The 23,943-nt window shown below is 48.4% G+C and overlaps 3 gene segments (V, D, J or C); all 3 read right to left on the bottom strand.

Moving 5' to 3' along the window:
- Positions 1–4,107: 4,107 nt before the first annotated feature.
- On the bottom strand, positions 4,108–6,520 carry LOC102378669. The segment is given in 3 exon segments: positions 4,108–4,496; positions 4,926–5,066; positions 6,424–6,520. Coding segments are annotated over 3 exon segments (627 nt in total).
- Positions 6,521–13,447: 6,927 nt separating this feature from the next.
- Positions 13,448–14,277, bottom strand: LOC102378427. The segment is given in 2 exon segments: positions 13,448–13,824; positions 14,210–14,277. Coding segments are annotated over 2 exon segments (426 nt in total).
- An 8,220-nt stretch (positions 14,278–22,497) lies between these two features.
- On the bottom strand, positions 22,498–23,662 carry LOC102378189. The segment is given in 2 exon segments: positions 22,498–23,159; positions 23,614–23,662. Coding segments are annotated over 2 exon segments (711 nt in total).
- Positions 23,663–23,943: the final 281 nt, after the last annotated feature.

The following is a 23,943-nucleotide window of genomic DNA, read 5'->3' as shown; positions in this document are numbered from 1 at the left end:
GAAAAATGTCCAGCACACCTACAGCCTAGGGAATGACCTGCTGGGTGGCACGGAAGTGGAAAGGGATCTTGGAGTCCTAGTGGACTCTAAGATGAACATGAGTCGGCAGTGTGACGAAGCCATCAGAAAAGCTAATGGCACTTTATCGTGCATCAGCAGATGCATGATGAATAGGTCCAAGAAGAGGGATGCGGATAGCCTGGAGAGGGTCCAGAGAAGGGCCACTCGTATGGTTAAGGGCCTGCAGACCAAGCCCTACGAGGAGAGACTAGAGAAACTGGATCTATTCAGCCTCTGCAAGAGAAGGTTGAGAGGCGACCTTGTGGCTGCCTATAAGTTCATCACGGGGGCACAGAAGGGAATTGGTGAGTATTTATTCACCAAGGCGCCCCCGGGGGTTACAAGAAATAATGGCCACAAGCTAGCAGAGAGCAGATTTAGATTGGACATTAGGAGGAACTTCTTCATGGTTCGAGTGGCCAAGGTCTGGAACGGGCTCCCAAGGGAGGTGGTGCTCTCCCCTACCCTGGGGGTCTTCAAGAGGAGGTTAGATAACCATCTAGCTGGGGTCATCTAGACCTTTCCTGCCTATGCAGGGGGTCGGACTCGATGATCTATTGAGGTCCCTTCTGACCCTAACTTCTATGAATCTATATGAATCTATGACCCCAAGTTGGGGGAATACCTGTCTGCTAGCCACCCACCTGAGCGGCCCCAGCGGCACTGATACCTCAGAGGGAAGGACTGGAGCCCCCAGCAGCTCAATGACTACTTGCGCTGCCAGCAGCTCACCCCCGGCTGCGGGAGAGGCAGGCAGGCTCCACTGCGGGGGAAGAAAAAAGATCAGGCTCCTCACTGCTTTTGCATTTAGTAGGAGCCTGCTGAAGGCAGAAGTGGTGTGGGGCCTGATCCTTTTTTTTTCTGCAGAGCCTGTCCACCTCTCCCGTGGCCTGGGGTGAGATGATGGCTGCATCGTTGCAATTTGCAATGTTGCAAACTAAACTCGCAGTCTCATGTCGCCGCTTGGAAGCACTGAAGATCGTGCACTGAGATGTTTTCATTATGAAGTCATCCACTGTCTTCACAGCACCATCAGTCAACTTCTTCCCCACTATCCAAAAATGATCCTAAGAGTGAAGTCTGATTAACTTGACATTATATGTGTTCATGTGATATACTCCCTTCAATATGGGAGCAAATATCTGCAGCAGCAAATTTGCCCCATGACAGTCGTGAGAGCACAAGAGGAGTCTCTCTCCAGATGGACAGGCGTTGAAAGGCTGGACAGGCAGGTGTCTGGCCTGTGTCACTGCGTGTGGTGCACTCTTGCCCTGCTAGAGTCGGAGTCACCACCATGTCCCCACGGGAATCTGGAGGCAAAAACAGAGAACATAGGGTTACAGTTTATATGTTGTTTGGTTTGACAAACGCTGTACTTTTTCCTGTAAAAGTCCTATATCGGTGTTACAGCTCAGACTTGTTTAGCTTACAGCAGTGTTTAAAACATAACTTTTTTATAATCATGACTTTTTTTTTTCACCTGCCAATTTATTTAGGAACAGGTGCAAACCAACTGAAAGACTCTCATCCACTTCAAGGGGGTTGTATCAGGGCCAGGTATCTGAACAATGTCTTTCCTGTTTAGAGACAAGACTGCCAGAAGTCAGTAGAAACTTTATGGGGACATTAGCTATTTGGTGGACAGCGATCAAGGAGATCATGTAGTTCTTTATGTGGGATCCAGAGCAGTAACAAACAGATGATTTGAGCAGAAGAGATCATCGAGATATGTCTGACTGGTGCAATGTGTTCAACAGGCTGTAACAAGCATCACAGAATAATGATGCCGTGCAGAGCAGCTCAGGGATGTCCTCCAGGACTGAAAGATGCAAACTGGGTTAGATATGAACATTTCCATCCCATCCGAAGAGGTTCAGAGTAGAGTGGACAGGTGCCCGGGCATAAGAGGACAAGTTCAACCCAAGTTTAATGAATCAACCCTGGAGGCTGTATGAGAAGCTGGCTTGTTCTTCCGATAACTGCTTGCTGCCACTGTGGAAGTGCGAGCACACTCCATTAGGATCAGGGTCTGAACGTGGTAGATGCTGCACAAAAACAGGAGCACCCAGTCCTTATTCTTTGCATTGCATTGAAATGGCATATTTCAGCACTGAGCGAGCTAAGGGCGGATCGGTGTTGGCTTAGAAATTGAATGAAATGTTCTCAGCTGAGTACTGATGCCTAAATACCATTTTGCATTTAATTAGCCCAGTTTTTGTGCAGTTAATGTTGTGGCTTCCCTTCCTGGGGGACCGCTGCAGAGCGAAATTCTAACTCTGGCCTTGTGGCTCTTTCTGCTGCTGCTTGAATTGACATCTTAGCAAATCTGCTTAATGCATTCAGAGTTGTGGAGACCTTGAACCTGAATCTTCTGATGGTTTCTTGTGCCTCATACAAGAAGGGCAATGACTTCTGATCCCGAGGGTCTCTAAAGGACAGTTTAAAGTCCATGTTTAAGCTCCGAGAATCAGTAGCTTGATTTTTTCAGTGCACTGAGCAGCTCCCAAAGGAAAGTCTTGTGGTGCCATCTCGTGGCCCAGGGCTGTAAGTTGATCTTCGTGTTTGCAGAAGATTTAGAGCTGACTCGGCTGTTCCTCAAACCGAGACAAACTTGACAGAACCATTATTATATTTTCCGCTTGCTATTCCAGTGTCTCCTCACTGCTTTGCTTTATATCTACCACCACTTTTCCCTGTTGAGGGAAAACGTTGTGGGAATTTGGTTTTTCTCCCTTGCTTAAATTTTGAATAGGATTTTTCTTTGGAACGGGTGTGATGTTTTTTTCTTAATGGAGAAAGAAGATATTTTCTAGACAAACGTTACTGAGTTCATATATTCTCACCTGTTCTGAACTGTTTCCTGAATTTAGGAGTACCGGTGGCTTCTGTGCAGTCCTGTGGGGTGCGCAGTAGTGGGACTTTCACCAGGAAGCGGAGGTGGCTTTGGTTTCTCTGGTGTTTTAGTCGTTAGGAAGGTGTTTATGGATCTCTCCCTTGGAATAAGGTCTGCAATTCTGTTTTGCTATCGGACCCTACAGCCCTGAATCTCCATTCACCCCTGCATACCACAGTCATGGACCTGTGCTCCACTGTCCGTTTGGTAATGTGCAAAACAGTTTATATTTCTCATCTAAATCTCTCCCCCGTGGCTTCATTTTCTCTGAACCGAGGTCACCAGGAGCCGGAGAAGTAGACAGTGAGCAGGTCTGAGCTAAGAGCACTTCCCTGGTGTAGTTACAGTAGGATGCTGTGCAAACCACGAGCACCCACTGCAGTTACAGCATCTAGAGTGACGGAGCCCAATCTGATTGACATGCACGGTGTCTAGGTACCAGCGATGCCTGCTCGGAGCAGGGGCTGTGAGGTAGGTTGGAAATATGCAATATTCTCCCATGGAAATCTGAGAAGCAACCTCCTGTGACTGTATCTCCCTGGGCCCAGAGCAGGGGCTGCTGATAATATGGTATATAGTTGTGTCTACTGGTCAACTTACTCCTGGATGACAATTCTGTGTGTGTGAGTTTAATTTTCCCCAGGATTTCATTCCCTCCGTGCAGAAGTCTAGTTTGTGCTCAGTGCACCCATCCTTCCCACTGAAGCCCCACAATGAAGAGCACTTCAGTGGTGCCTGTGCCTTGTGGACGTGTCCAGCTTTTTCATACTGCAAGGGCTTGTGGGGAGGGGAGAGGGTGGAGGAGGATCTCATTGAGAAGAGACCCAGAGCAGTTTTCAATCCCTCCAGGATAAGGCCATATACACGCTAGGTCCCCCAGTTTGTGCCACGGGGGGGACAGGGATACCTTGGTTTTCAGTAGGAAAAGAAATGTTGTGCTGGAAGAAGAAATGAGCTCCTAGTTCAGGTGGGGTGAAAATTGTGAGACTTGGGAGCAAACTCCCCTGGACTGAGCACCTGGGCTGATCTGTCCTGCAGGCTGGGCAGGAGGGGCAGTGTGATGGTATCTGTGGCTCAACAAGTGACGTGTTTGGGTGCCGGGGAATCCCTGCAGCTGGCATTGAGTGTAGCAGTTGTGTCGATCATGTGTCTCTTCAGGAAGCAGCTGTGGTGCTGGGCTGTGCAGCCTGGCAGGTTTTTGTATGGGTTTGTATCATTGTGTGATATAAGCTGTAGGTCTGCTGACAATAATAATCTCCAGCATCTTCAGCTTCAACACTGCTGATGGTGAGGGTGAAATCAGTGCCAGAGCCACTGCCACTGAACCGGGCTGGGACTCCCGACTGCCGGGTGGAACCAAGGTAGATGAGGAGCTTTGGAGCTTGCCCAGGTTTCTGCTGGTACCAGGCTAATTCCTGATAGCTAATTTCAGATCTAATATGAGTAAGGCTGGAGCTGGCTTTGCACTTGATGGTCACTCGATCTCCTGGAGACACCGCCAGGCACTCTGGGGTCTGAGTCAGCACAATCTGCCCCGAGGAACCTAGAAGTAAAAACAAATGTTGAATTAACATAGTGCCTGCATCCGTCTAGGTAATGAGTCCCACTGGACAATCTGGATGCTTTGGCAATCTTCCCTGTGTGCTTTCATACAGAATAAAGCAAGTTTGTCTCCTGGCTGAAATGCTAACGTGCAGCCAGAAGTGCTCCTTTCCTTCTACTCCTTTCTTCATTGCTCATCTAGAGTTACAGCCTCAGCCCGTGGACATCCAGAGAAAAACTAATGTTCATTCCTGTGCGCTTTGGATCCTGGTCACAGAGATGAAGTAATCGGAGTCCCTGCCTTCTAAGCGGGTGCATTTCTCTGAGCATTTTTAAGCACCTGATAAACCCAATTTCCAGAACTTTTTGTTTCTGTGGAAAGGATGGATTTGGTGTAATGAAACTACTTCCCTCTGAGTTTGCTGCTTACCCTGGACCCAGAGCACCACGAGGCAGAGCAGGGGAGGCAGTGATGCCATCTTGGTACGTGTGCCTGGCCTGCACTGATCACCAGTCTGGACCAAGTGCCGTGGAGCACTTATACTGGCTCCAAGCATGAGGAGGGCGTTGACTGGGTGTAAAACATGCAAATCTGTCTCAGAGATGATTTGCAAGTGATCTAAAAATAAGCTGCGAAAGGCAGGTGGTGTTGAAGGGGGCAGACACAGTGGGTTCACAGAGCTCCTTCACTTTGTGCTGAGTTGGTGTTTGTCAGAAGTGGGTGGGAAGAGGGTTGTGACCTAGCACTTGTTTGGGTGCCAGCTTGTTTAAGTGGTACTGGACATGTCCTGCTGGACACACGGTCACTGCTGTGATCTCCCTGTGCTAGGGGAGCCACAGAGGAAGTGACTTCCTCACTCCTTGCTCCTTTTCCTCAACTTAGAAATCTTGTGTAAGCTAAAGAAAAGATCACTGTCCTGAACTTTGCCCTTCTAGAGGATTGTTCAGCAACTGGACATATTTTGCACCAGGAAGACACTTCCATTGCTTTTGTCTTTTTTTATTTTCATTCTTTCTCAGACTATCTGCCAAGGGAAACAGCAAGGCAAATGGGGTCTCTTTTAAGAGCATCTTTTTCAATGATTTTGTGGGGAATCATGAATGCTTTGAATAAAAGGGTAAGAGGTAATGACCCACAACACTTTTTACTCCAGCCTAGCAGGAAAGTCTCATGAATCATAGTAGTAACTCCCAAGTCTAGTAAGTAATACATGATTTATTGGAATAATATAATTTCCTGGTCAACTTAATCTGCCCCTATCTCCTGAGCAGTGTGCTATTTCCATGGCTATTGAAGATTGCCAGGGTAGGCGATTGCACCAGCTCTGGAGGGAGCTTATTCCACAGTCTGGACACCCTGACTGTGAAGAAGTTTTTCCTAGTGTTGAGCCTGAATCGGTCTTCCAGGAGTTTGTGGCCATTACTCCTAGTTTTCCCCTTGGGTGCCCTGGTGAACAGTTGCTCATCGAGCCCTTGATGTCCTCCCCTAGTGTAGCAGTAACCTGCAACCAGGTCCCCGCTCAGCCTTCTTTTCCTCACACTGCAGAGTCCCAGGTCCCTCAACCTTTCCTTGAATGACTTGCTGTGCAAGACTGATCATACGGGTGGCTCTTCTTTGGACTTTCTCAAACTTGCCCACGTCCTTGTTAAAGTGTGGTGCCCAAAACTGGACACAGTACTCCAGCTGCGGTCTCACCAGTGCTGAGTAGAGCAGAAGAATCGCCTCCTTGGTTTTGCTGGAGATGCATCGATTGATGCATGCCACAGATTATTTGCCCTACCTGCTACAGCATTGTACTGCCAGCTCATATTCATACTGTGGTCTATTATTGCCCCGAGGTCCCTTTCATTTGTGGTGCTAGTCATTTTAGTGCCACCAAGCCTGTGGGTGTGTTGGGGGTTGCTTGTCCCCAGGTGGAGCGCTTTACATTTCTTGATGTTGAATTTCACCAGGTTCCGATCCGCCCAACTTGCCAGCCGGTCTCGGTCTGCTTTTATATGTAGCTTATCTTCAAGCGTGACCATGCTCCCCCGTAACTAGGTGTCATCCATGAGCTAGGCCAGTGAGCACTTCCCCCCACATGTAAATTGTTAATAAAGGTGTTGAAAAGTAGTGGACCAAGCACCTAATCCTGCGGTACGCTGCTGCCCACCTTTCATTGATATAACAGTCTTGTTGATATAAGAGCATTGATATAACAGTCCTTGCTTTGTAGACCGGAGTTCTTGGCTGACTGGTACGACTAAATGTCCTGTAATGTGGCTGCAAGGAGGTGTTGTGTTGATGATGTAGCCTGGAAAAATGGTTTCTCCTCTCCCCACCTATTGCCGATTGGTGAAACAAGCCATTTGTGTGGACGGAAATGTCAAAAGCAACACACTTTCCCCCTCCTCTTGAATGCAGGACATTTTTATTTTGCAGTAACGGAAATTGAGTTTGGGGATTAGGAAGAACTTCATCACACTGTGGGTGGTTAGTTATTGGAACATTTTGCCTAGAGAGGTTGTGGCATCTCCCTCTTGGGAAGGTTTTGCAGTCAGGTTTGATAAACACTGGGATGAGATAGTTTAGACAGGGATGACCATGTCGTGAGCCAGGGGACTGGAGGAAGTGATCTCCTGAGGCCCCTGTATGTGTGCTGCTGCTCAGCATGGTCCTGAGAGTCCTTTTAGGTCCTTGGCTGGTGGGTCTTGCTCATACACTGTGGGTCAAATTGACTGCCAGATTTGGGGGCAGGGAGGAGGATATCTTCCTGTTGGGATTGTTATGGGGTTTTTGCCTTCTCCAGGTGAGAGCCCGCTCCTAGACTCGTGTGAGAGCAGTCTCCGTGACAGTGCATGTGCGTGGCCCAAACACAGTCTCTGGATGGTGTAGGAGATGGTGGCGTGTTTAGTGATCTGGACAGCGTAGTTGCCCTGCTTAAGATTGTGCAGCTCCCCCTTTCAGGCAGGGAAGGGGCCTGAAAAACAACCCTGAGCTGTTGAGGGTTCAATGTAAATAATGGAAACTTGTGACAGGCTTTTGTCCTTCGTCTTGTGCGCTCAGACACAACCCTAGCCAGCAGAGGAAAGGCTTGTATCTCCCTTTAGGCTGAATGAACCACTGCCCAGTGCCAATCTAAGGGAAGCGGATGTGAACAAATAGCTAAAGATGGGTTAGTAGTGGTCATTGTCACTGGGGCTGACTGTTAGCACCGTTAATTCGGGGAGAGACATCACTGCATCCAACCTGAACGACTGCCCCGGCCCAGGCTGGGGCTCCGGTGTAACAAATGGGCCCCACGTGCTAGTTCAGGAGCTTCTCCTGGGGTTTGGTTGTCTCTGCAGCACCCCAGTGTCTCCCAGCAAGGCATTTGGGACTACCTGCCGGGGCATGCAGCTCTTCCTTTTTCTGTAAGGAGTGCCGGAGAGGGTGGCAGCTGTCTTACAGGTATCCTGGTTGTCTCTAATGTGCTGCTGTGGATTTACTCCAAGACAGCTGTCTGTGCCTCCGCACATCTTGTAAGGTCTTAGCTTTGCTTTTTTTACACCCAGCAATTCACAGCAAGTGTGCTTTCTTAGACCAGATGGAGGGGCCATTTCTGCTCTCTGCTGCTTCAGGTTTGTACCACAGTGGGACCTCTCTGGAGTTAACACCGGTGTGACTGAGAGCAGACAAGGCTTCAGTGCCAAGTGCCAAGTTCCCCTCAGTTACCCCTTGCAGTCACCACCACTTCTCCTTGGGGAAGTCTGGACATGATGAGAGAACAGGCTTGTGGGCTGACAAGTTTGAGGGCTCCCAAACTCAGGTTTCCTGTTGACCAGGAGATCTCTTATGCTGGCACTCCTACTAGGCAGAGGAAGCATATGTTTCATGGACGAAAAGGTCAGTGTGAAGAATAGAGAGGGTTTGGACCCATGAATGCAAGTGGAGGTGCCATTCACCAAAATAAAGCTGGCCAGCATTTTTAAGCTGCAAGAAAAGAGTGTGCACATGGGCCGTGCCACAGCGCAGCATGCAGACTCAGGTTTTGCCTGTTTCCGTCTTGCAGTGTCTTCATTTGTACATGCCCCGGGATTCAGAGACTTAGAGATGAGAGGGATACTTATGGTCATTTAGCCTCATGTCTAGCATGACTCAGGCCAAGAGGATGGTTCCCAGCAACTCCTGAGTTCCTTCAGTCCTGCCTCTGTCCAGGCACTTGGGGCGACCCCCACTGTGAGAGGTCAGGCAGCCTGTGGGCCAGGGGTAATTGGGGATCCGCTGAGCCAGGGAGCCCGCAGGTGCAGCTAAGCCTGATAGAGGGAGTCACCTGAGCTTGGAGGAGGGCTGGGTGTAGAGCAGGTATAAGCCCCGGTCCTGAGAGAAGCTGGCAGTAGCATGTTGGAGCCCACCGAGACACCTTCGCTTCTGCAGGATGGCTGCAGTCAGAAGGCCAACATGGAGGACGACATCCAGAGCAATCTGGAGGGTTGGGGAGGAACTAAGGGGAGGAGGAGGTTCCTAGGGACCCAGGGAGGGCTTTGGAGCCTGGATTGAGGGGATGAGAGTGTGGGGCGAGTGAGGGTCCAGGGCCCCAGAGGTGAGGCCACTTGAAAGAACGTCACTGAGGAGGCCAGCTCCGAAGCATGGTGTAGGGGAGGACCGGAGCCGTGCAATTAGCCTACAAGGTAGGGGGACCACAGTGCACCCAGTGGCCATTTCAGAGTAATTTAGGAAGCCCTGGGGCAGCATCCCTCTAAATAATAATCAACCACAAAATATGATGGGGGTGTTTGGCCACATAGTGAGGGCTGCGGGGACTCCAGGAGCTTCGTGGCCACCCCTGGAGAAGCACTCTGCCACATGGCCGGTGTAAGAGGCATTGAACATTGGAAGTCTTCCCAAGGGACATCTTCCAATGCGCTCCAGTCCCCACGTCCCCACTTGGAGGCACTATAGGTGATGCACCGAGACGTTCTCATTATGACGTCGTCCACTTGTCTTCATGCACTGTCAGCCAGAATGATTTTTGGAGACTGGGGAAGAAATTAAGTCAGTGCAATCTGCTTAACTTTACATTACATTTCACTACATTATTCCTGTGATATACCCTCTTCTGTGTTGGAGTAAATATCTTCAGCAGCACATTTGCCCTGTGACAGCAGTGAGAGCACAGGGGGAGTCTCCGTCCAGATCGATAGGTGCTGAGAGGCTGCTGATATATCAAGTGTAGCACTTGCCTTGCATTGGTGGCTCTGTGTAAGAAATGGCTGTGGTGCTTAATTGAGTTGCACAGGCAGGTTTTTGAACTGGGCTGTGTCACTGAATGGTGCAGTCTTGCCCTGCTGACAGCAGCGTTCTCCAGCATCGTCATCTTCAGCCCTGCTGGGGGTGAGAGTGTAGCACTTCCCGAGATACTGCCGCTGAACCGTGATGGGATTGCAGAGCAAGGCGGGGAAGTGTGATAGATAAGTTGCTTAGGAGCTTGTAACTATTTCTCATGGTGCCAGAAGAGACTTTTTTTGTCTAAATCTCTGATCATAAGCTTTGAATTGGCTTTGAACTTGATGGGGACTGTCTCCCCTGGGGCATTGCCTCTGTCTGCACCATCACAATCTCCCGGCTGCAATTTGGAGGTAAAAACAAAGAGCAGAGTGTTACAATTCATATGTTGTTTTGTTTGATCAACAAGGTACTTTTCCCCACGAAAATCCCTATAGTTGTTACAGCTCAGGCTTATTTAGTTTAAGGCAGTTTTTATAATCATAATACTAGTTTTTCAGATGCTAGTCTATGTAGGAACAGGTGCAAACCAGCTGAAAGGCTCTCCTCCACTTCAATGGGGTTGTATCAGGGCCAAATATCTGAACAAGGTCTTTCTTCTTTAGGGACAAGACAGTCAGAGTCAGTAGACACTTTACAGGTATGTGAGCTGTCTGGTAGGCTGAGGTCAAAGAGATCCTTGTAGTTCCTTTTCCTGCATCCAGAGCACTAACAACCAGAGGAGCTGGGCTCAGGAGATCATCCTGATAAGTCTCACTGGCCCTACCTGACGAACGGACTGTGACAAGCATCACTGAATAGTTACACCAGTGCAGAGCAACTCAGGGATGTCAGTCAAGACTGAAAATGCAAACTTGGTTAGATATGAACATTTCCATCGGATCCCAAGAGGTTCAGCGTAGAATGGAGAGGTGCTCGGGTGTAAGAGGACAGGTTCAACCCAAGCCTAACAAATCGACTGAGGAGGCTGTGTTAGAAGGTGGTTTGTTCTTGCTCTCACTGCTTGTTCCCACTGTGGAAGTGCCGAACTCACTCCATTAGGATCAGGGTCTGAACATGGTAGATGCTGCAAAAGAAAAGGAGCACCCAGTCCTTATTCTTTGCATTGCACTGAAATGCCATTTCTTAGCACTGAGGGAGCTAAAGAGGGATCCATGTTGGGGGAAAAGGGAGCTAATGTTTGCAGCTCAGCACCGATACCTGAATACTATTTGCTTGCTTTAGTGCTTTTCGTGCTGTGACTTATCTTATTAGGGGAACACTGCAATGGGAAATCCTAACTCTGCCCTTGTGACTTTTCTGTTGCTGCTTTCAGTTGATATCTTAGCAAACCTGTATAATGCAGTCTGAGCTATGGAGACCTCAAACCTAAATCGTCTTTTGGTTCCCAGTATCTCATACAATCAGGGCAATGACTTCTGAACCCAGGGTCTAAAGTCCATCATTAAGCTCCTAGAGTAAGTCGCTTGCATTGTTCAGTGAACTGAGCAGCTCTCAAATTAAAGTCTTGTAGTGCCATCTGGTGACATAGCTGGAAGTTTATCTTCATGTTTACAGGAGATTTGGAGCTGACTGGGAAACTAGGAAAACCATGATAGAAACATTTTTGTATTTTTTGTCTGCGATGCAAATGTATCCTTACTGCTTTGTTTCACGCAGCCTACCACTTTCCCTGTTGGAGAAAAGAGATGTGGGAGTTTTTTTTCCCCTCCTACTTAAAATATAAACAGGAATTTTCCTTGGAACTGTTCTGAATTTTATTAGCAGAGAAAAAAGATATTTTATAGAAAATCAAGGGGGTCATATATTCTCATCTGTTCTGAATCTTTCCTGAACTTAGGCGTAAAGGCGCCTGTTTTGCACTCTGCTTTACATGCGAGATAGCAGAACTTATACCAGGAAGCAGAGATGGCTTTGGTTTCTTTGGTGCTTTACTAGTTCGGCAGGGCTATATGGATTGTTCCCTTGGAATATGGTCCTCAGGTCTGTTTTGCTACCTGACCCTAAAGCCGTGAGTGTCCATCCACCTCTGTATGCCACACGAATGGACCTATGCTCTACTGCCCATTTGATAACATGTGAAACCAGTTTATAGTTCTTTCTTTTAGTCTCTCCCCTGTGGCTCCGTTTTCTCTTAAATCAGGTCCCTGGAGGCCTGAGAAGCAGACTGAGGCCAGGTCTGAGGTCAGAGCACTTCCCTGGTGTAGTCACAGTAGGATGCTGTGCAGACAGAGCGCTCCCATTGCAGCAAAGCTGTTTTTTATTCCAGCCTCTCCGTAGGGCTACAAAGCACCTTTGTGCAGGAATAACTCTGACTGCCCTAAGGTCACGTGGCAGTGCAGTCACACTGGTCACAAGTTGTGTATCGCTAAAATCTGCAGCCTGGCTATGCCAACAACTCTCTGCTGGAGACACCTCGGAAGTGGCCCTGGTGTGTCTCGAGTGACAGAGCCCAATCTGAGCCATATGCAGCGTGTCACGGTACCAGCGATGCCTGCTCGGAGCAGGGGCTGTGAGGTCGGTTGGAAATATGCAATATTCTCCCATGGAAATGTGAGAAGCAACCTCCTGTGACTGTATCTCCCTGGGCCCAGAGGAGAGCCTGAAGATACCACATGGTGTACAGCTCCGTCGACTCCCTTACAAGCCAACTTGCTCCTGGATGACAAACGTGTGTGTGTGTGTGGGTGTGTGTGTATGGGTCTATCATGGTTTTAAATTTTCCCCAGGATTTCATTCCCTCCCTGCAGAAGTCCAGTCCATGCTCAATACAACCATCCATCCCACTGAAGCCCCTAAATGTAAAGGATGTCAGTGATGAACATGCCCTGTGAATGTGTCCAGGTGTTTTGTGCTGAAAGTGATGAAGGTTGGAGGGGAATCTCACTGTGAAGAAACCCAGAGCAGTGTCCTCCATTCCCTCCATTCCCTCCAGGATGAAGCCGCGCACTCTCTTGATCTCTCAGTCCCTCCCCTCCCCATCTCTTTTCTTCCCCGAACTGAATGAGTGGGTGTGAAAGAAGAAATATTGTGAGGAAAGCAAGTACTTATGCTTTTGCAAGTGCAGTCAGCCTGCTGGAGGGAACTCACTGCAGGGTGAGAGATGTAGAGACCAGTCCCAGGGAATGGAAAAGGGGGAGCTCGATAAAGCAACTCCTACCACAACCTCCTGGGCTCCTCTCTGGGACTAGACAATGCACCGTATTCTGCCCCTTCCCCTCCTGCAAAGGCTTCATGCCCCTAGTCCGTCTTACGTGTATCCAAGAGAGGTAGTGTGTTGCTCCCTGTTATCTGCCATGTTGGGTGACGAGAGCATCATGAACTTCTCTGTCGCTGCCTCTGCAGCCGTCCCACCTACAGCCAGGCCTCCCTGCAGCAGCGCTGCCTGTGAAGCCCCGGGCTGGCCCTGCCGGCTCTCACTCTGCTGGGGGTCAACTGTGTTCGTGCCATGGCGGGGAACAGGGATTGCTTGGTTTTCAGGAACAAAATAAATGCTGTGCTGGAAGAAGAAATGAGCCCCTAGTGCAGGTGGGGTGAACTCTGTGAGACTGGGGAGCAAACTCCCCTGGACTGCGCTCCTGGGCTGATCTGTCCTGCAGGCTGGGCAGCAGGGGCAGCGTGACGGTATCTGTGGCTCAAACAGTGACGTCCTGTGGAAACCCCGGAGCCAATATTGAGTGTAACAGTTGTGTCGATCATGCGTCTCTTCAGGAAGCAGCTGTGGTGCAGGGCTGGGCAGCCTGGCAGGTTTTTGTATGGGTTTGTATCACTGTGTGAGGATCACTGCGGGACTGGTGACAGTAATAATCTCCAGCATCTTCAGCTTCAACACTGCTGATGGTGAGAGTGAAATCAGTGCCAGAGCCACTGCCGCTGAACCGGGCTGGCACTCCCGACTGCCGGGTGGAACCACCATAGATGAGGAGCTTTGGAGCTTGTCCAGGTTTCTGCTGGTACCAGGCTAAGTATTCATTTCCTGAGTAAGTAAGGCTGGAGCTGGCTTTGCACTTGACGGTCACTCGATCTCCTGGAGACACCGCCAGGGACTCTGGGGTCTGTCTCAGCACAATCTGCCCGGAGGAACCTAGACGTAAAAACAAATGCTGAATTAACATAGTGCCTCCATCAAGTTAAGTAATCACTCGAACTAGACAACATGGATGCTTTAGCAATGTTCCTTGTGTGCCTCCTTACAGAATCAAGGGTGTTTGTCTCCGGGACGAAATGCGATCGTTCAGCCTTACAGCCTCAGCCTGTGGACATCCACACAAAAACTTCCCTTCCATCCAGTGTGCTTTGGGTGCTGGTCATAGTGATTAAGTAAATCTTTGTCTTGGTTGCAGTCCCTCCTTCTGAAGGGAGTGCATTTCTCTGAGCATTTTAATCACCCTTTAAACCCATTCCTAGCACTGCTCATATCTGTAAATAGGATGATTTTGCTATAATGAAGCTCTCAGTTTGCTGCTTACCCTGGACCCAGAGCACCACCAGGCAGAGCAGAGGAGCAAGTGAGACCATCTTGGTACGTGTGCCTGGCCTGCACCGATCGCTAGTCTGGACCAAGTGCCCTGGAGCACTTATACTGGCTCTGAGCATCAGGAGGGCGTTGTCTGGGTGTAAAACATGCAAATTTGGCTCAGAGATAATTTGCAAGTGATCTAAAAATCAGCTGTGAAAGGCAGGTGGTGTTGAAGGGGGCAGACACAGCGGGTTCACGGAGCTGCTTCACTTCATGTTGAGCTGGTATTTGTCACAAGTGGATGGGAAGAGGGTTGGTAACTCATACTTATTTTGGTGCCAGGTTGTTAAATTCGTACCGGACAAGTCCTGCTGGACACACAGTCACTGCTGTGATCTCCCTGGGCTAGAGCAGCCACAGAGGAAATTACTTCCTCACTCTGCTCCTTTTCCTCACCTTAGAAAACTTGTTTAACGTAAAGAAAAGAGCAAGATCCCAAACTTTGCCTTTCTAGAGGATTGTCCCGCCACATTAAGCATTTTGAACCAGGAAGACATTTTGATAGCATATTGTATTTTTTATTTTGTTTCTCATGAAGATCCTGTGCCAGGAGAAATAGCATGGCATTTGGGGGTTTAGAGCATCTTTTTCCATGATTTTGCTGGGAATTGTAAATGCTTTGCTCCTCTGAATGAAAGGGCAGGTGGTAATTACCCACAACAGGTTTTATTCCAGCCCAGAGGAAAAAAGTCACAAATCATACTACTAACTCCCAAGTCCAGTAAGTAATCCATGATGAATTGGCATGATACATTTTTCCCAGTCAAGATAACATGAACCCATATCCTGAGCAGTGTGCCACTTCCATGGCGGTTGCTAACTTAGCTCTGTCTATGAGGCCTTTGAGAGGAAGGGGATGGGAAACAGTTATACCAGGCTCCCAAGCTTGCCCCCCTCCAAATTTATGTGTTTTATCTGTTTCAATATGAGGTAAACTGTAGTGAGTAAAATAGTTATTACAAGTAACATGCATAGAAATAAAGTAGAGGTCTGAGCTCTCAAAATTTATCTCAAAATATATGAATTGTAATAGATTCCCTCTATTTCCTGCTTCCCAATGGGGAGGTGGGGAGACCCCCTTACCAGGATGCACCAGCTCCCCACGGTACTCTTCCAGGCCTGGCCTGCCCACTCCATTGGGAACAAATGAAAAGAAATCCATAACTGTCCTTGCAAAGGTTGTCTAACAGAGCCTGCATCTCCAGCCATCGGTTAGTTGGTGTTGATATAACAGTCAGTGCTTTGTAGATCTGAGTTCTTGGCTGCCTGCTATGACTAAATGTCCTGTAATGTGGCTGGAAGGAGGAAGGGGTTTTGCATTGATGTAGCCTGGAAGAAAGATTTCTCCTCCCTGCTACTTAGTGCAGGTGAGCGAAACAAGCCATTTGTGTAGAAGGCAATGTCAAAAGCTATAACCTTTTTCCTCCTCTCGAATTCAAGGCAGAATAACAATTTTAATTTGCACTAATGGAAATCAAAGTTGGGGATTAGGAACAACTTCATCACGCTGCGGGATGTGGGGTTTTTTTCCTTCCCTGGCAGTGAGATAAGAGCCAGTTCCCAGGCTCATGTGAGAGCTGTCTTGCTGGTGGTGCATGCACATGGCCCAAACACCGTCTCTGGATGCTGTATAGGACACTGTGTTTAGTGATCTGGACAATGTAGCAGCCCTGTTTAAGATTGTGCAGACTCCCCCAGGAAGGGAAAGGGTCTAAAAAATGAACGTAAACTATTGAGGGTACCACATAATGACTGGAAACTTATGTGACAGACTTTTGTTTTTTAACTTGTGTGCTCAGACACAACCAGAGCCAGTGGAGAACAGGCTTGTATCTCCCTTTAGACTGAATGCAGCCCTTCCCAGTGCCAGTCTAAGGGAAGCATATGTGAACAAATAGCTAAGGATGAGTTAATAGTGGTCATTGTCAGGGCCTTTGACAGTAATGATTTCCATCACCTCCAGTCTTAGCACCACTAATTCTGGGCCAGACATCTCTGCATCCACCACAGCTGGCTGTCCTGGCTCAGGCTGGGGCTCCAATATAACAAATAGAGTCCGCATGCCAGTTCAGGAGCTTCTCCTGGGATTTAGTTGTCTCTGCAGCACCCCAGCGACTCCTACCAAGGCATTTGGGACTACCTGCAGGAGCATACAGCCCATCTTGGTCTTGTGAGGAGTACAGGAGAAGGAGACAGGTGTCTCATAGGTACCATGGTTGTACCATTCATTGGGGAATTCTGGAAATGAGGGGAGAAGAGGCATGTCAGCCCCCCCTGCCTTTTGACCTGGATCTCTTCTGCTGGCACTCCTACTAGGCAGAGGAAGTAGATGTTTCACTGAAAAAAAGGTCAGTGAGAAGAACAAAGAGGGTTTGGACCCATAAATACCAGTGGAGGTGCCCTTAATCTGGCCAGTAGGGCTATGCAAAGTTTCAGTAGTTGATTCAATTCAGAGGAGACTTGGCCCAATTCGGGGACTGAATCTCTGAATCCAAATCAAATCAGGAGATGAAGTAAGAGCTCCAAATTGATCCAAGTCTATTCAGAAAACCTTCGGAAAAGACTTGGCAGATTTGGAGATTTGGCCATAGACTAAACAGGCAGCTGACAGATTTCTCCAGCTGGTAAATCTGTTGGGGTTGGGGGAGGGAAGGAGCATGCAGGAGGGAGGGATTGGGACTGGGACTGGGATAAGCTGCCCAGCCCGGGTGGGGGGTACATTACTTGGGGAGGGAGGCAGCGGGGTGTGGGTTTCAGATGCAGCAGCACTGGAAGCGGGGTCTCAGGTCTGCTGCCGCTTGTCCAGCCGGGGCAGGGGAGACAGCTGGTGGGGGTGGGGATGTGGGTGCAGCTTGCTCCAGGCTGAAGGAGGCAAGCAACAGTAGGGCATAGCCCCAGCTCCCAGTGCTGCTGTGCCCACATCCCATGCTTGCCATGCTGGCTGGCAAGCAGCAACAGGGCAGGGCCCCCGTGGCTCCTCCCCAGCCCATCCAAAACAAAACAAAAAAGCCCCACACTCAGTGGCTCTGGCAGCAGTGATCAGGGCCTCTGAGGGCTTGTGGCAGAGGCCCCCCGTGCAGCAGTGGGGATTGCCTCCCGCCCTCCCGTTTGGCACCCACATAGCATCTGTTGCATTACATGGGCTTGGCAGGGTGCCATGTGCTGCCTGGGAGCCCGGCACCACTCAGCCCCAGCCTCCGTGTGTCAGCGGGAGCCCAGCACCACTCAGCCCCAGTGGCCGCAGCTCCCAGACAGCGTGCAGCACCCTGCCAAGCCCATGTGATGTGACAAGTGCCACTCAGGTGCCGCAACATGGGTGGGCTCTGCCACAAGCGCCCAGCGGCCCTGTCACTGCTGCTGCAGGAGGTGAGTGCGGGGCTTTTTTTTCTTTTCTTTCTTAAAGTGCTGGGACTTGGCTGGGGCTGGGAGGGGGATGGGGCCAGGCAGGGCCACCATGGGGCCTTTTCCTATGGCTCCCCTGCCCCGGGAGAGGCAGGCACAGTCAAAGGAGTCGTGGGAGAACCTGAGGCCACCTGGATGTGCCTGCTCTTCCCTGGCTGATCCGAATGTGTCCGAATCAGCACCAAATCTTCCGAAGTTGATTTGGCCAAATCATTTAGTACAGTGATCCGCATCTCTGAATCGAATTTCTGTCCTCCGAATCAGCCAAATCCAAAATGAATACTTCCCTATTCACACAGGCCAACTGGTCAGCATTTTTACTGTGCAGGGTAAGAGTGGGCAGACTGGCCGTACCACAGGTGTACAGGGAAACAAGGGGACTGCAACCCACTGCTGTCCCTGTGACAAACAAATGATGAAAGCGGTGACAAAATAATGTTCCCCAGTTCTGAGCTGTCCAGTGCTGAGCACAGGGAGAAAAATGGAGCCTTTGTGATTTCTCATTGCTCAGGGGAAAAAAAATCAGTTAATTACAGTTAATTAATTTCTGCAGAGCTTACCATCTCAATGTCTGCTGCATATGCTCAGGCCTTTGATGTATAAGGATGGCTATTTTCTATGGAAAGATTTAAATAACACACATTAAATTCACTAGACTTGGCTCTGTCAGTTTACTGATTCTTCCTCTCATGTCTGTACACCACATTTGATCATTTTGTTACATGTGCTTGTGCTTGTTTATTGAACTTTGTTGGATCTTTCATTGTACATGTGCCTTCAAGCAGATGGTATTGCAGCAGGTCTTGCATCACTTGAGGCTCTGTGCCAGTTACAGGTGGGTCAAACAATGATCTGGCCCCACTTCTTCATTAGTTCCTTGGAGCATCTGACTCCCGTGTAGAGGCAGCTGAGACATTGCTACCTTTGCCATCATAGTAAGGATTCAGCCACTGAAATGTCCGTTTTTTCATCATTATTGATTTTTTTCAGCCTCTCGTTCTACATCTGTAGTCATGTCTCTTTAGGTGTAGCATCGAGAGGTTGGATGCTGGTCCTGCATGACTTCAGTCTTGTGTGCTGCAGGATAGTCATACAGCAAGTGTCTCACATCTTTAGTTTGTCTCAATCCTTGTATCCTGCTGGCCACTGCTCTTCTGATGTCAGGCAGAGCAATGCTAGCTAGCAGGTACCCACTGCTTAGGCTGGTAGGCTTCGAACATCCTGAGATGCATCAGCAGCTATCGTTCAGGATGAGCTCAAGCACTTAGCATGCATGGCTCTCTCTCATACAGGGCATGAATACTCAGCAGAGGAGAAGCCGAGAGCCAGGGCAGCGGTTTGGATGGTTGAGGAGTTAGCTCCCGATTTCGAGTTGGTAAACTTCTACAGGATGTTATTCTAAGAGCTCACCTTTGGTTTTGTCTTCATGATGTGGTCTTCTTATGAGAGTATTCAATTGAGGGCAACTCCAAGGTGAACTGGTTTTGGACAGTGGGATCCCGGACCATGTGATTTTGAGCTCGTAGTTGGCCTCATGGTTTTTCATATGGAAGGCACATACTTATATTTTCAGTGGGTTGGTGTGCGATTGGTTTTCAATGTAGCATAAGGTAAGGCCAGCTAGTGCCTCGCTTAGGGATTTTTCAACATGGTCAAAGCCAGTCTTGGGCTCTTATGCGCAGGTCACCTGCATAGATGACAAGTTTTATTTCCAAAACAATTGGTCGGTCATCTGTATAGATGTTGTATAACAGTGGTGTAAGTACACTTCCTTGGGGGAGGCCGTTGATTTGATGAATATTGTTGAAGTGAGATCCGCATGACTCCCTGTGACAGTTACTTGTATCCTGTAGAGGATTTGCTTAGTTATTATTTGTGTAATTTTAAACTGTGCACAGTGTTTTCTATTTTTGTGTTTCCTCTCTTCACGGTGTGCAGCCGGAATTGCCAAGGCTCTAGTTAATAAGTTACAGGCTGCCATCTCTTGGACATAGTGTAGAAGTTCATCATTAAGTGTCTGGATGTGATAGTCTAACACTAAGGTTAACCACCTTTCCAAACATGTCCCTTGTCTACCACGTGTTTAAATGATATGTTAATTAAAATGTGGGGGTTCATTTATTAATTTCCTTGACCTATACCTGACATTCTAGCTATAAAAATATGGCCCATATCAGCTCAGGTCACGTTCGCCTGCTACTGTGATTTACAGTAGATGGTACCCCTTCCGACTGTCAATCCTGAATGTTGGGTGGCAGTTAAATAACTTGGCAACTTCTAGGGTGCCAATGACTTCAGGCAGAAGAGAAGCTTAGAGGGGAGGTGGTACTAGTCTTACCCCCGGCACAGGAAATATCAGCAAAAGGTTGTGCAGGTGAGATTCACTCCATGATACGGTAGACTGGGCTGTTTAGTCCAGTCATCTGGGACCTCTCATGATCACCATGAGTTTTCAAAGGTGATGGCCAGTGGCTCTTGGTACATAAAGAAAAAAAAATGTCAGCCACATGCATGCACAAATGTAGTCTGTTTTATTTCATCACTGACTCAGACCTCAGAAACAGGTTTTTGTATGGGTCTGTATCAGAGAGTAATTATAGCTGTGTTGGCAATAATAATCTCCAGCAGCTTCAACAATTCTGGTGGTGAGTGAGAGTATCATCAGTGCTAGACTTGCTGCCACTGAACCAGTCTGAGACTCCAGTGAAGAGTTGGAAGCCTAATAAATAGGAAGTTTAGGAGCTTGTCTGGGTTTCTGGTGGTACCAGTGTAAGTAGATATAACAGCCTGGGATGGCTGAGCTGGCTTTGCACTCGATGGTGACTGTGTCTCTTGGAGTTACCACCCAGGGATCTGGAATCTGAGCCATCAAAACACACACGCTAGAACCTGAATTTCCAAAGAGACTATAAGTTAATACTCATACATATGAAGGCAGTGAAATTAGTTGATGCTGAGCCTGTACAATATTCCCATGTGTGTCTTTACATCATTGCTATAGCAATATCACTCTGCAGCAGTGATATTAGTCCTGAGCTTGGGATGGCCTTTCATGCTAACTCCTATCTCTACAGTACATCATTTTATGTTTTTTCCCGCTTTATGTTGGTTGAAATGACAGAGATTTTGCAATTATTAGTGTAAATCTCTGAAGAGCTATTGTTAATAAGCTATTTAATGTTTATGTGCCCACAACACCCCATGCAATTGAGCTCAGTCTTACCAGATGCTGTACAAATACTCAATGTCCCAAAGATATTATAAAGTAAGTGGGATTTTTGTAGACTGTGGCTAAGCCTTTTTGGTACAAATCTAACCTTGGATCCAGAGCACCAAAAGCCAGAAGAGCTGAGCTTGCAAGATCATCTTGATACAGCTCCCTGGCTTGATGGTGATCAACAGACTGTAGCAAGTGCAGCAGAGCATTTATATTGGCTCACGGCAATCTGGAGAATGTCAGAAGTGAAATATGCAGAATGGGCTAATATAAATATTCACACCTGGTCTTTAAATATGTATAAAAAAGAAAGTGAAGGCCTCCTCTTGGTTGAGTTCACTCTGGATGCAGAGCCTTGGCAGCCAAATGAAGTGAGGCTGAGAGAGGCTTTTGAGCCTCTGGATGTGTCTGAGCTGTCCAGTGCTTATTAGTAAGCCAGACAAGGTTCTTTGGGTAAATCCAGTATCTTTTATTAGACCAACTCAAATGAGATCAAATTAGAGCAGTAAGCCATGAACATAACAGTGCCTAGCAGCGGGAAGCGATCAGTCGTTCTGAGCATTGAAAAGTCATGTGCCTCGCCGTGTGCTGCAGAGACACAGGCCTTAGATGGAGACAGATTCTGCTATGGATGGACATGTCGACTCCCATTGAAGTCCGTGGACTTGACTGGTCTCAGCTTAACTGGTTAATCAGTTACTCCTGTGTCGATGAAACCAGAGTTCAGCCTAATCCAAGTGCTTCACTTGTGCTGAAGCAGAACAGTGTTCACAGAAGAGCCTAGGAACCCGTCACATTCAGAGCTTGCTCTTACAGCTGGGCAGCAGCCTCTTCTGATTTATTCTTCAGGCTACATGTCTGGTTAAAGGTGAATTTTGCATCCCCTGTCAAATTCACAGAAACCAATCGCATCAGCCTCCAAAACTTCTGGGAGGCTGGCTGCTGAGCTGTTGCACTTCTCAGAAGAAGCTACGTTCAGATTTGCACAATGTGTTTAATGCTCTGTTGAGCAGGTTTGAAATAATAGGGTGCGTATCAAATAAAGAGAACAATCTCCACTCCTCAAAACCGAGGCAGATTAGTCAGCAGTCCTGATTCTTGCTCACATGTGACACAGGCAGAGATGGAAACACACAATAGTAAAGAACAGCATGGGCATGGGAAACAGTTCTCCAGAAGTGATTAGGCAGTCCACTGAAAGAGCAGACCAGAGACATGAATTTTGATGTTTTTCAAAGAATAACAACTGGGTGATGGGGTCTCTTGGAGGAGAAAAACACGTCCGTACAAGAGCAACCCAGGCTGTTCCTGTAGTACTGCTGCTGACTGACAGCCTCACAGGTGGTTGCAAGACCCAATCCAGTTAATGCAGGTAGAACGGAGCCTGCAGTGTTTGGACCTATTTCTCTATGATGCTTGGTGGCGTTTTGTTGCTGCAAGTCGGATAGTTGGGGAAGGCATGCAACTTTCAACAGGAAATGTGTCTGCTGAGCACTCTCCCATGATGCTTTTTGTGGGCTCCACTGTATTTTCTTGGAGTATAGAATCAACCCTGCTGATTTGTGACTTAGATGGTTACTAAGCCGCAGCCACTGAGCTAGTCTGAAGTGCAGGTAGGCTCACTGCAAAGGAGAAGCGGAGGAGCTTGTCCTGCCTCGCTGTTGGTAGCAGGCTGCTTCTTCTAAGACATGCTGTGGTTGATAATAGCTGCCCTGTCCGTACTGCACTCCCTCCTCCACCATGGGGGTCTTGGTCTGCCCCCCACCCAAAGCCTGTACAGCTGGGCTGGTATCTCCTGCAGGCTGGGCCACAGAGGAAGTGTGACGGTATCTGTGTCTCAGACAGTGATGTCCTGTGGAAACCCCTGAGCTGGTACTGAGTATAGCAGTTGTGTCGATCACGTGTCTCTTCAGCAAGCAGTTGTGGTGCTGGGCTGGGCAGCATGGCAGGTTTTTGTATGGGATTGTATCACTGTGTGAAGTGTGGGTCTGCTGACAATAATAATCTCCGGCATCTTCAGCTTCAACACTGCTGATGGTGAGAGTGAAATCAGTGCCAGAGCCACTGCCGCTGAACCGGGCTGGCAGCCCTGACTGCTGTGTGGAAGCACGATAGATGAGGAGCTTTGGAGCTTGTCCAGGTTTCTGCTGGTACCAGGCTAAGACCTGATAGCTACTATAAGTAAAGCTGGAGCTGGCTTTGCACTTGATGGTCACTTGATCTCCTGGAGACACCGCCAGGGACTCTGGGGTCTGAGTCACCACAACCTGCCCGGAGGAACCTAGAATTAGAAAAAAACCAAATACCGTCCCTCCCCAAATTAACATAGTGCCTCTAGCATCCAAGTAACCAGTCTGACTAGACAATCTGGATGCTTTAGCAATGTTCCTTGTGCGCATTATTACAGAATTAAGTGAGTTTGTCTCCTGGCTGAAATGCTAACACACAGCCAGAAGTGCTTCTTTGCTTGCAGCCCTTTCTTCATTGCTCATCTAGGTTACAGCCTCAGCCCCCAGAAATCCCCAGAAAAACTTCTGGTCACTCCAATGGGCTTTGGATCTTGGTATTAGGGATTAAGTAAATCATTTGTCGCGATTGCAGTCCCTACCTGCCAAGGCAAAGCATTTCTTGGATCATTTTAATGCATCAGAGAAACAATTCCTTGGGCTCTTTCCTTCTGGAAAAAGGATGGTTTTGCTATACTGATGCAACTTCTCTCTCAGTTTGCTGCTTACCCTGGACCCAGAGCACCACAAGGCAGAGCAGGGGAGGCAGTGAGACCATCTTGGTACGTGTGCCTGGCCTGCACTGATCACCAGGCTGTCCCTAGTGTCCTGGAGCACTTATACGGGCTCTGAGCATCAGGAGGCCATTGACGGAGCGTCAAACATACAAATTTGGCTCAGAGATGATTTGCAAGTGATCCAAAAATAAGCTGTGAAAGGCAGGTGGTGTTGAAGGGGGCAGACACAGCAGGTTCACGGAGCTCCTTCACTTCGTGCTGAGCTGGTATTTGTCACAAGTCGGTGGGAAGAGGGTTGTGAACTCGTACTTGTTTGGGCGTC

Source organism: Alligator sinensis, unplaced genomic scaffold (assembly GCF_000455745.1).
Source record: "Alligator sinensis unplaced genomic scaffold, ASM45574v1 scaffold1484_1, whole genome shotgun sequence".
Lineage (NCBI taxonomy): Eukaryota > Metazoa > Chordata > Crocodylia > Alligatoridae > Alligator > Alligator sinensis.
Note: the sequence above shows the minus strand (reverse complement) of the source record. Positions and strands in the feature narration are given on the sequence as shown.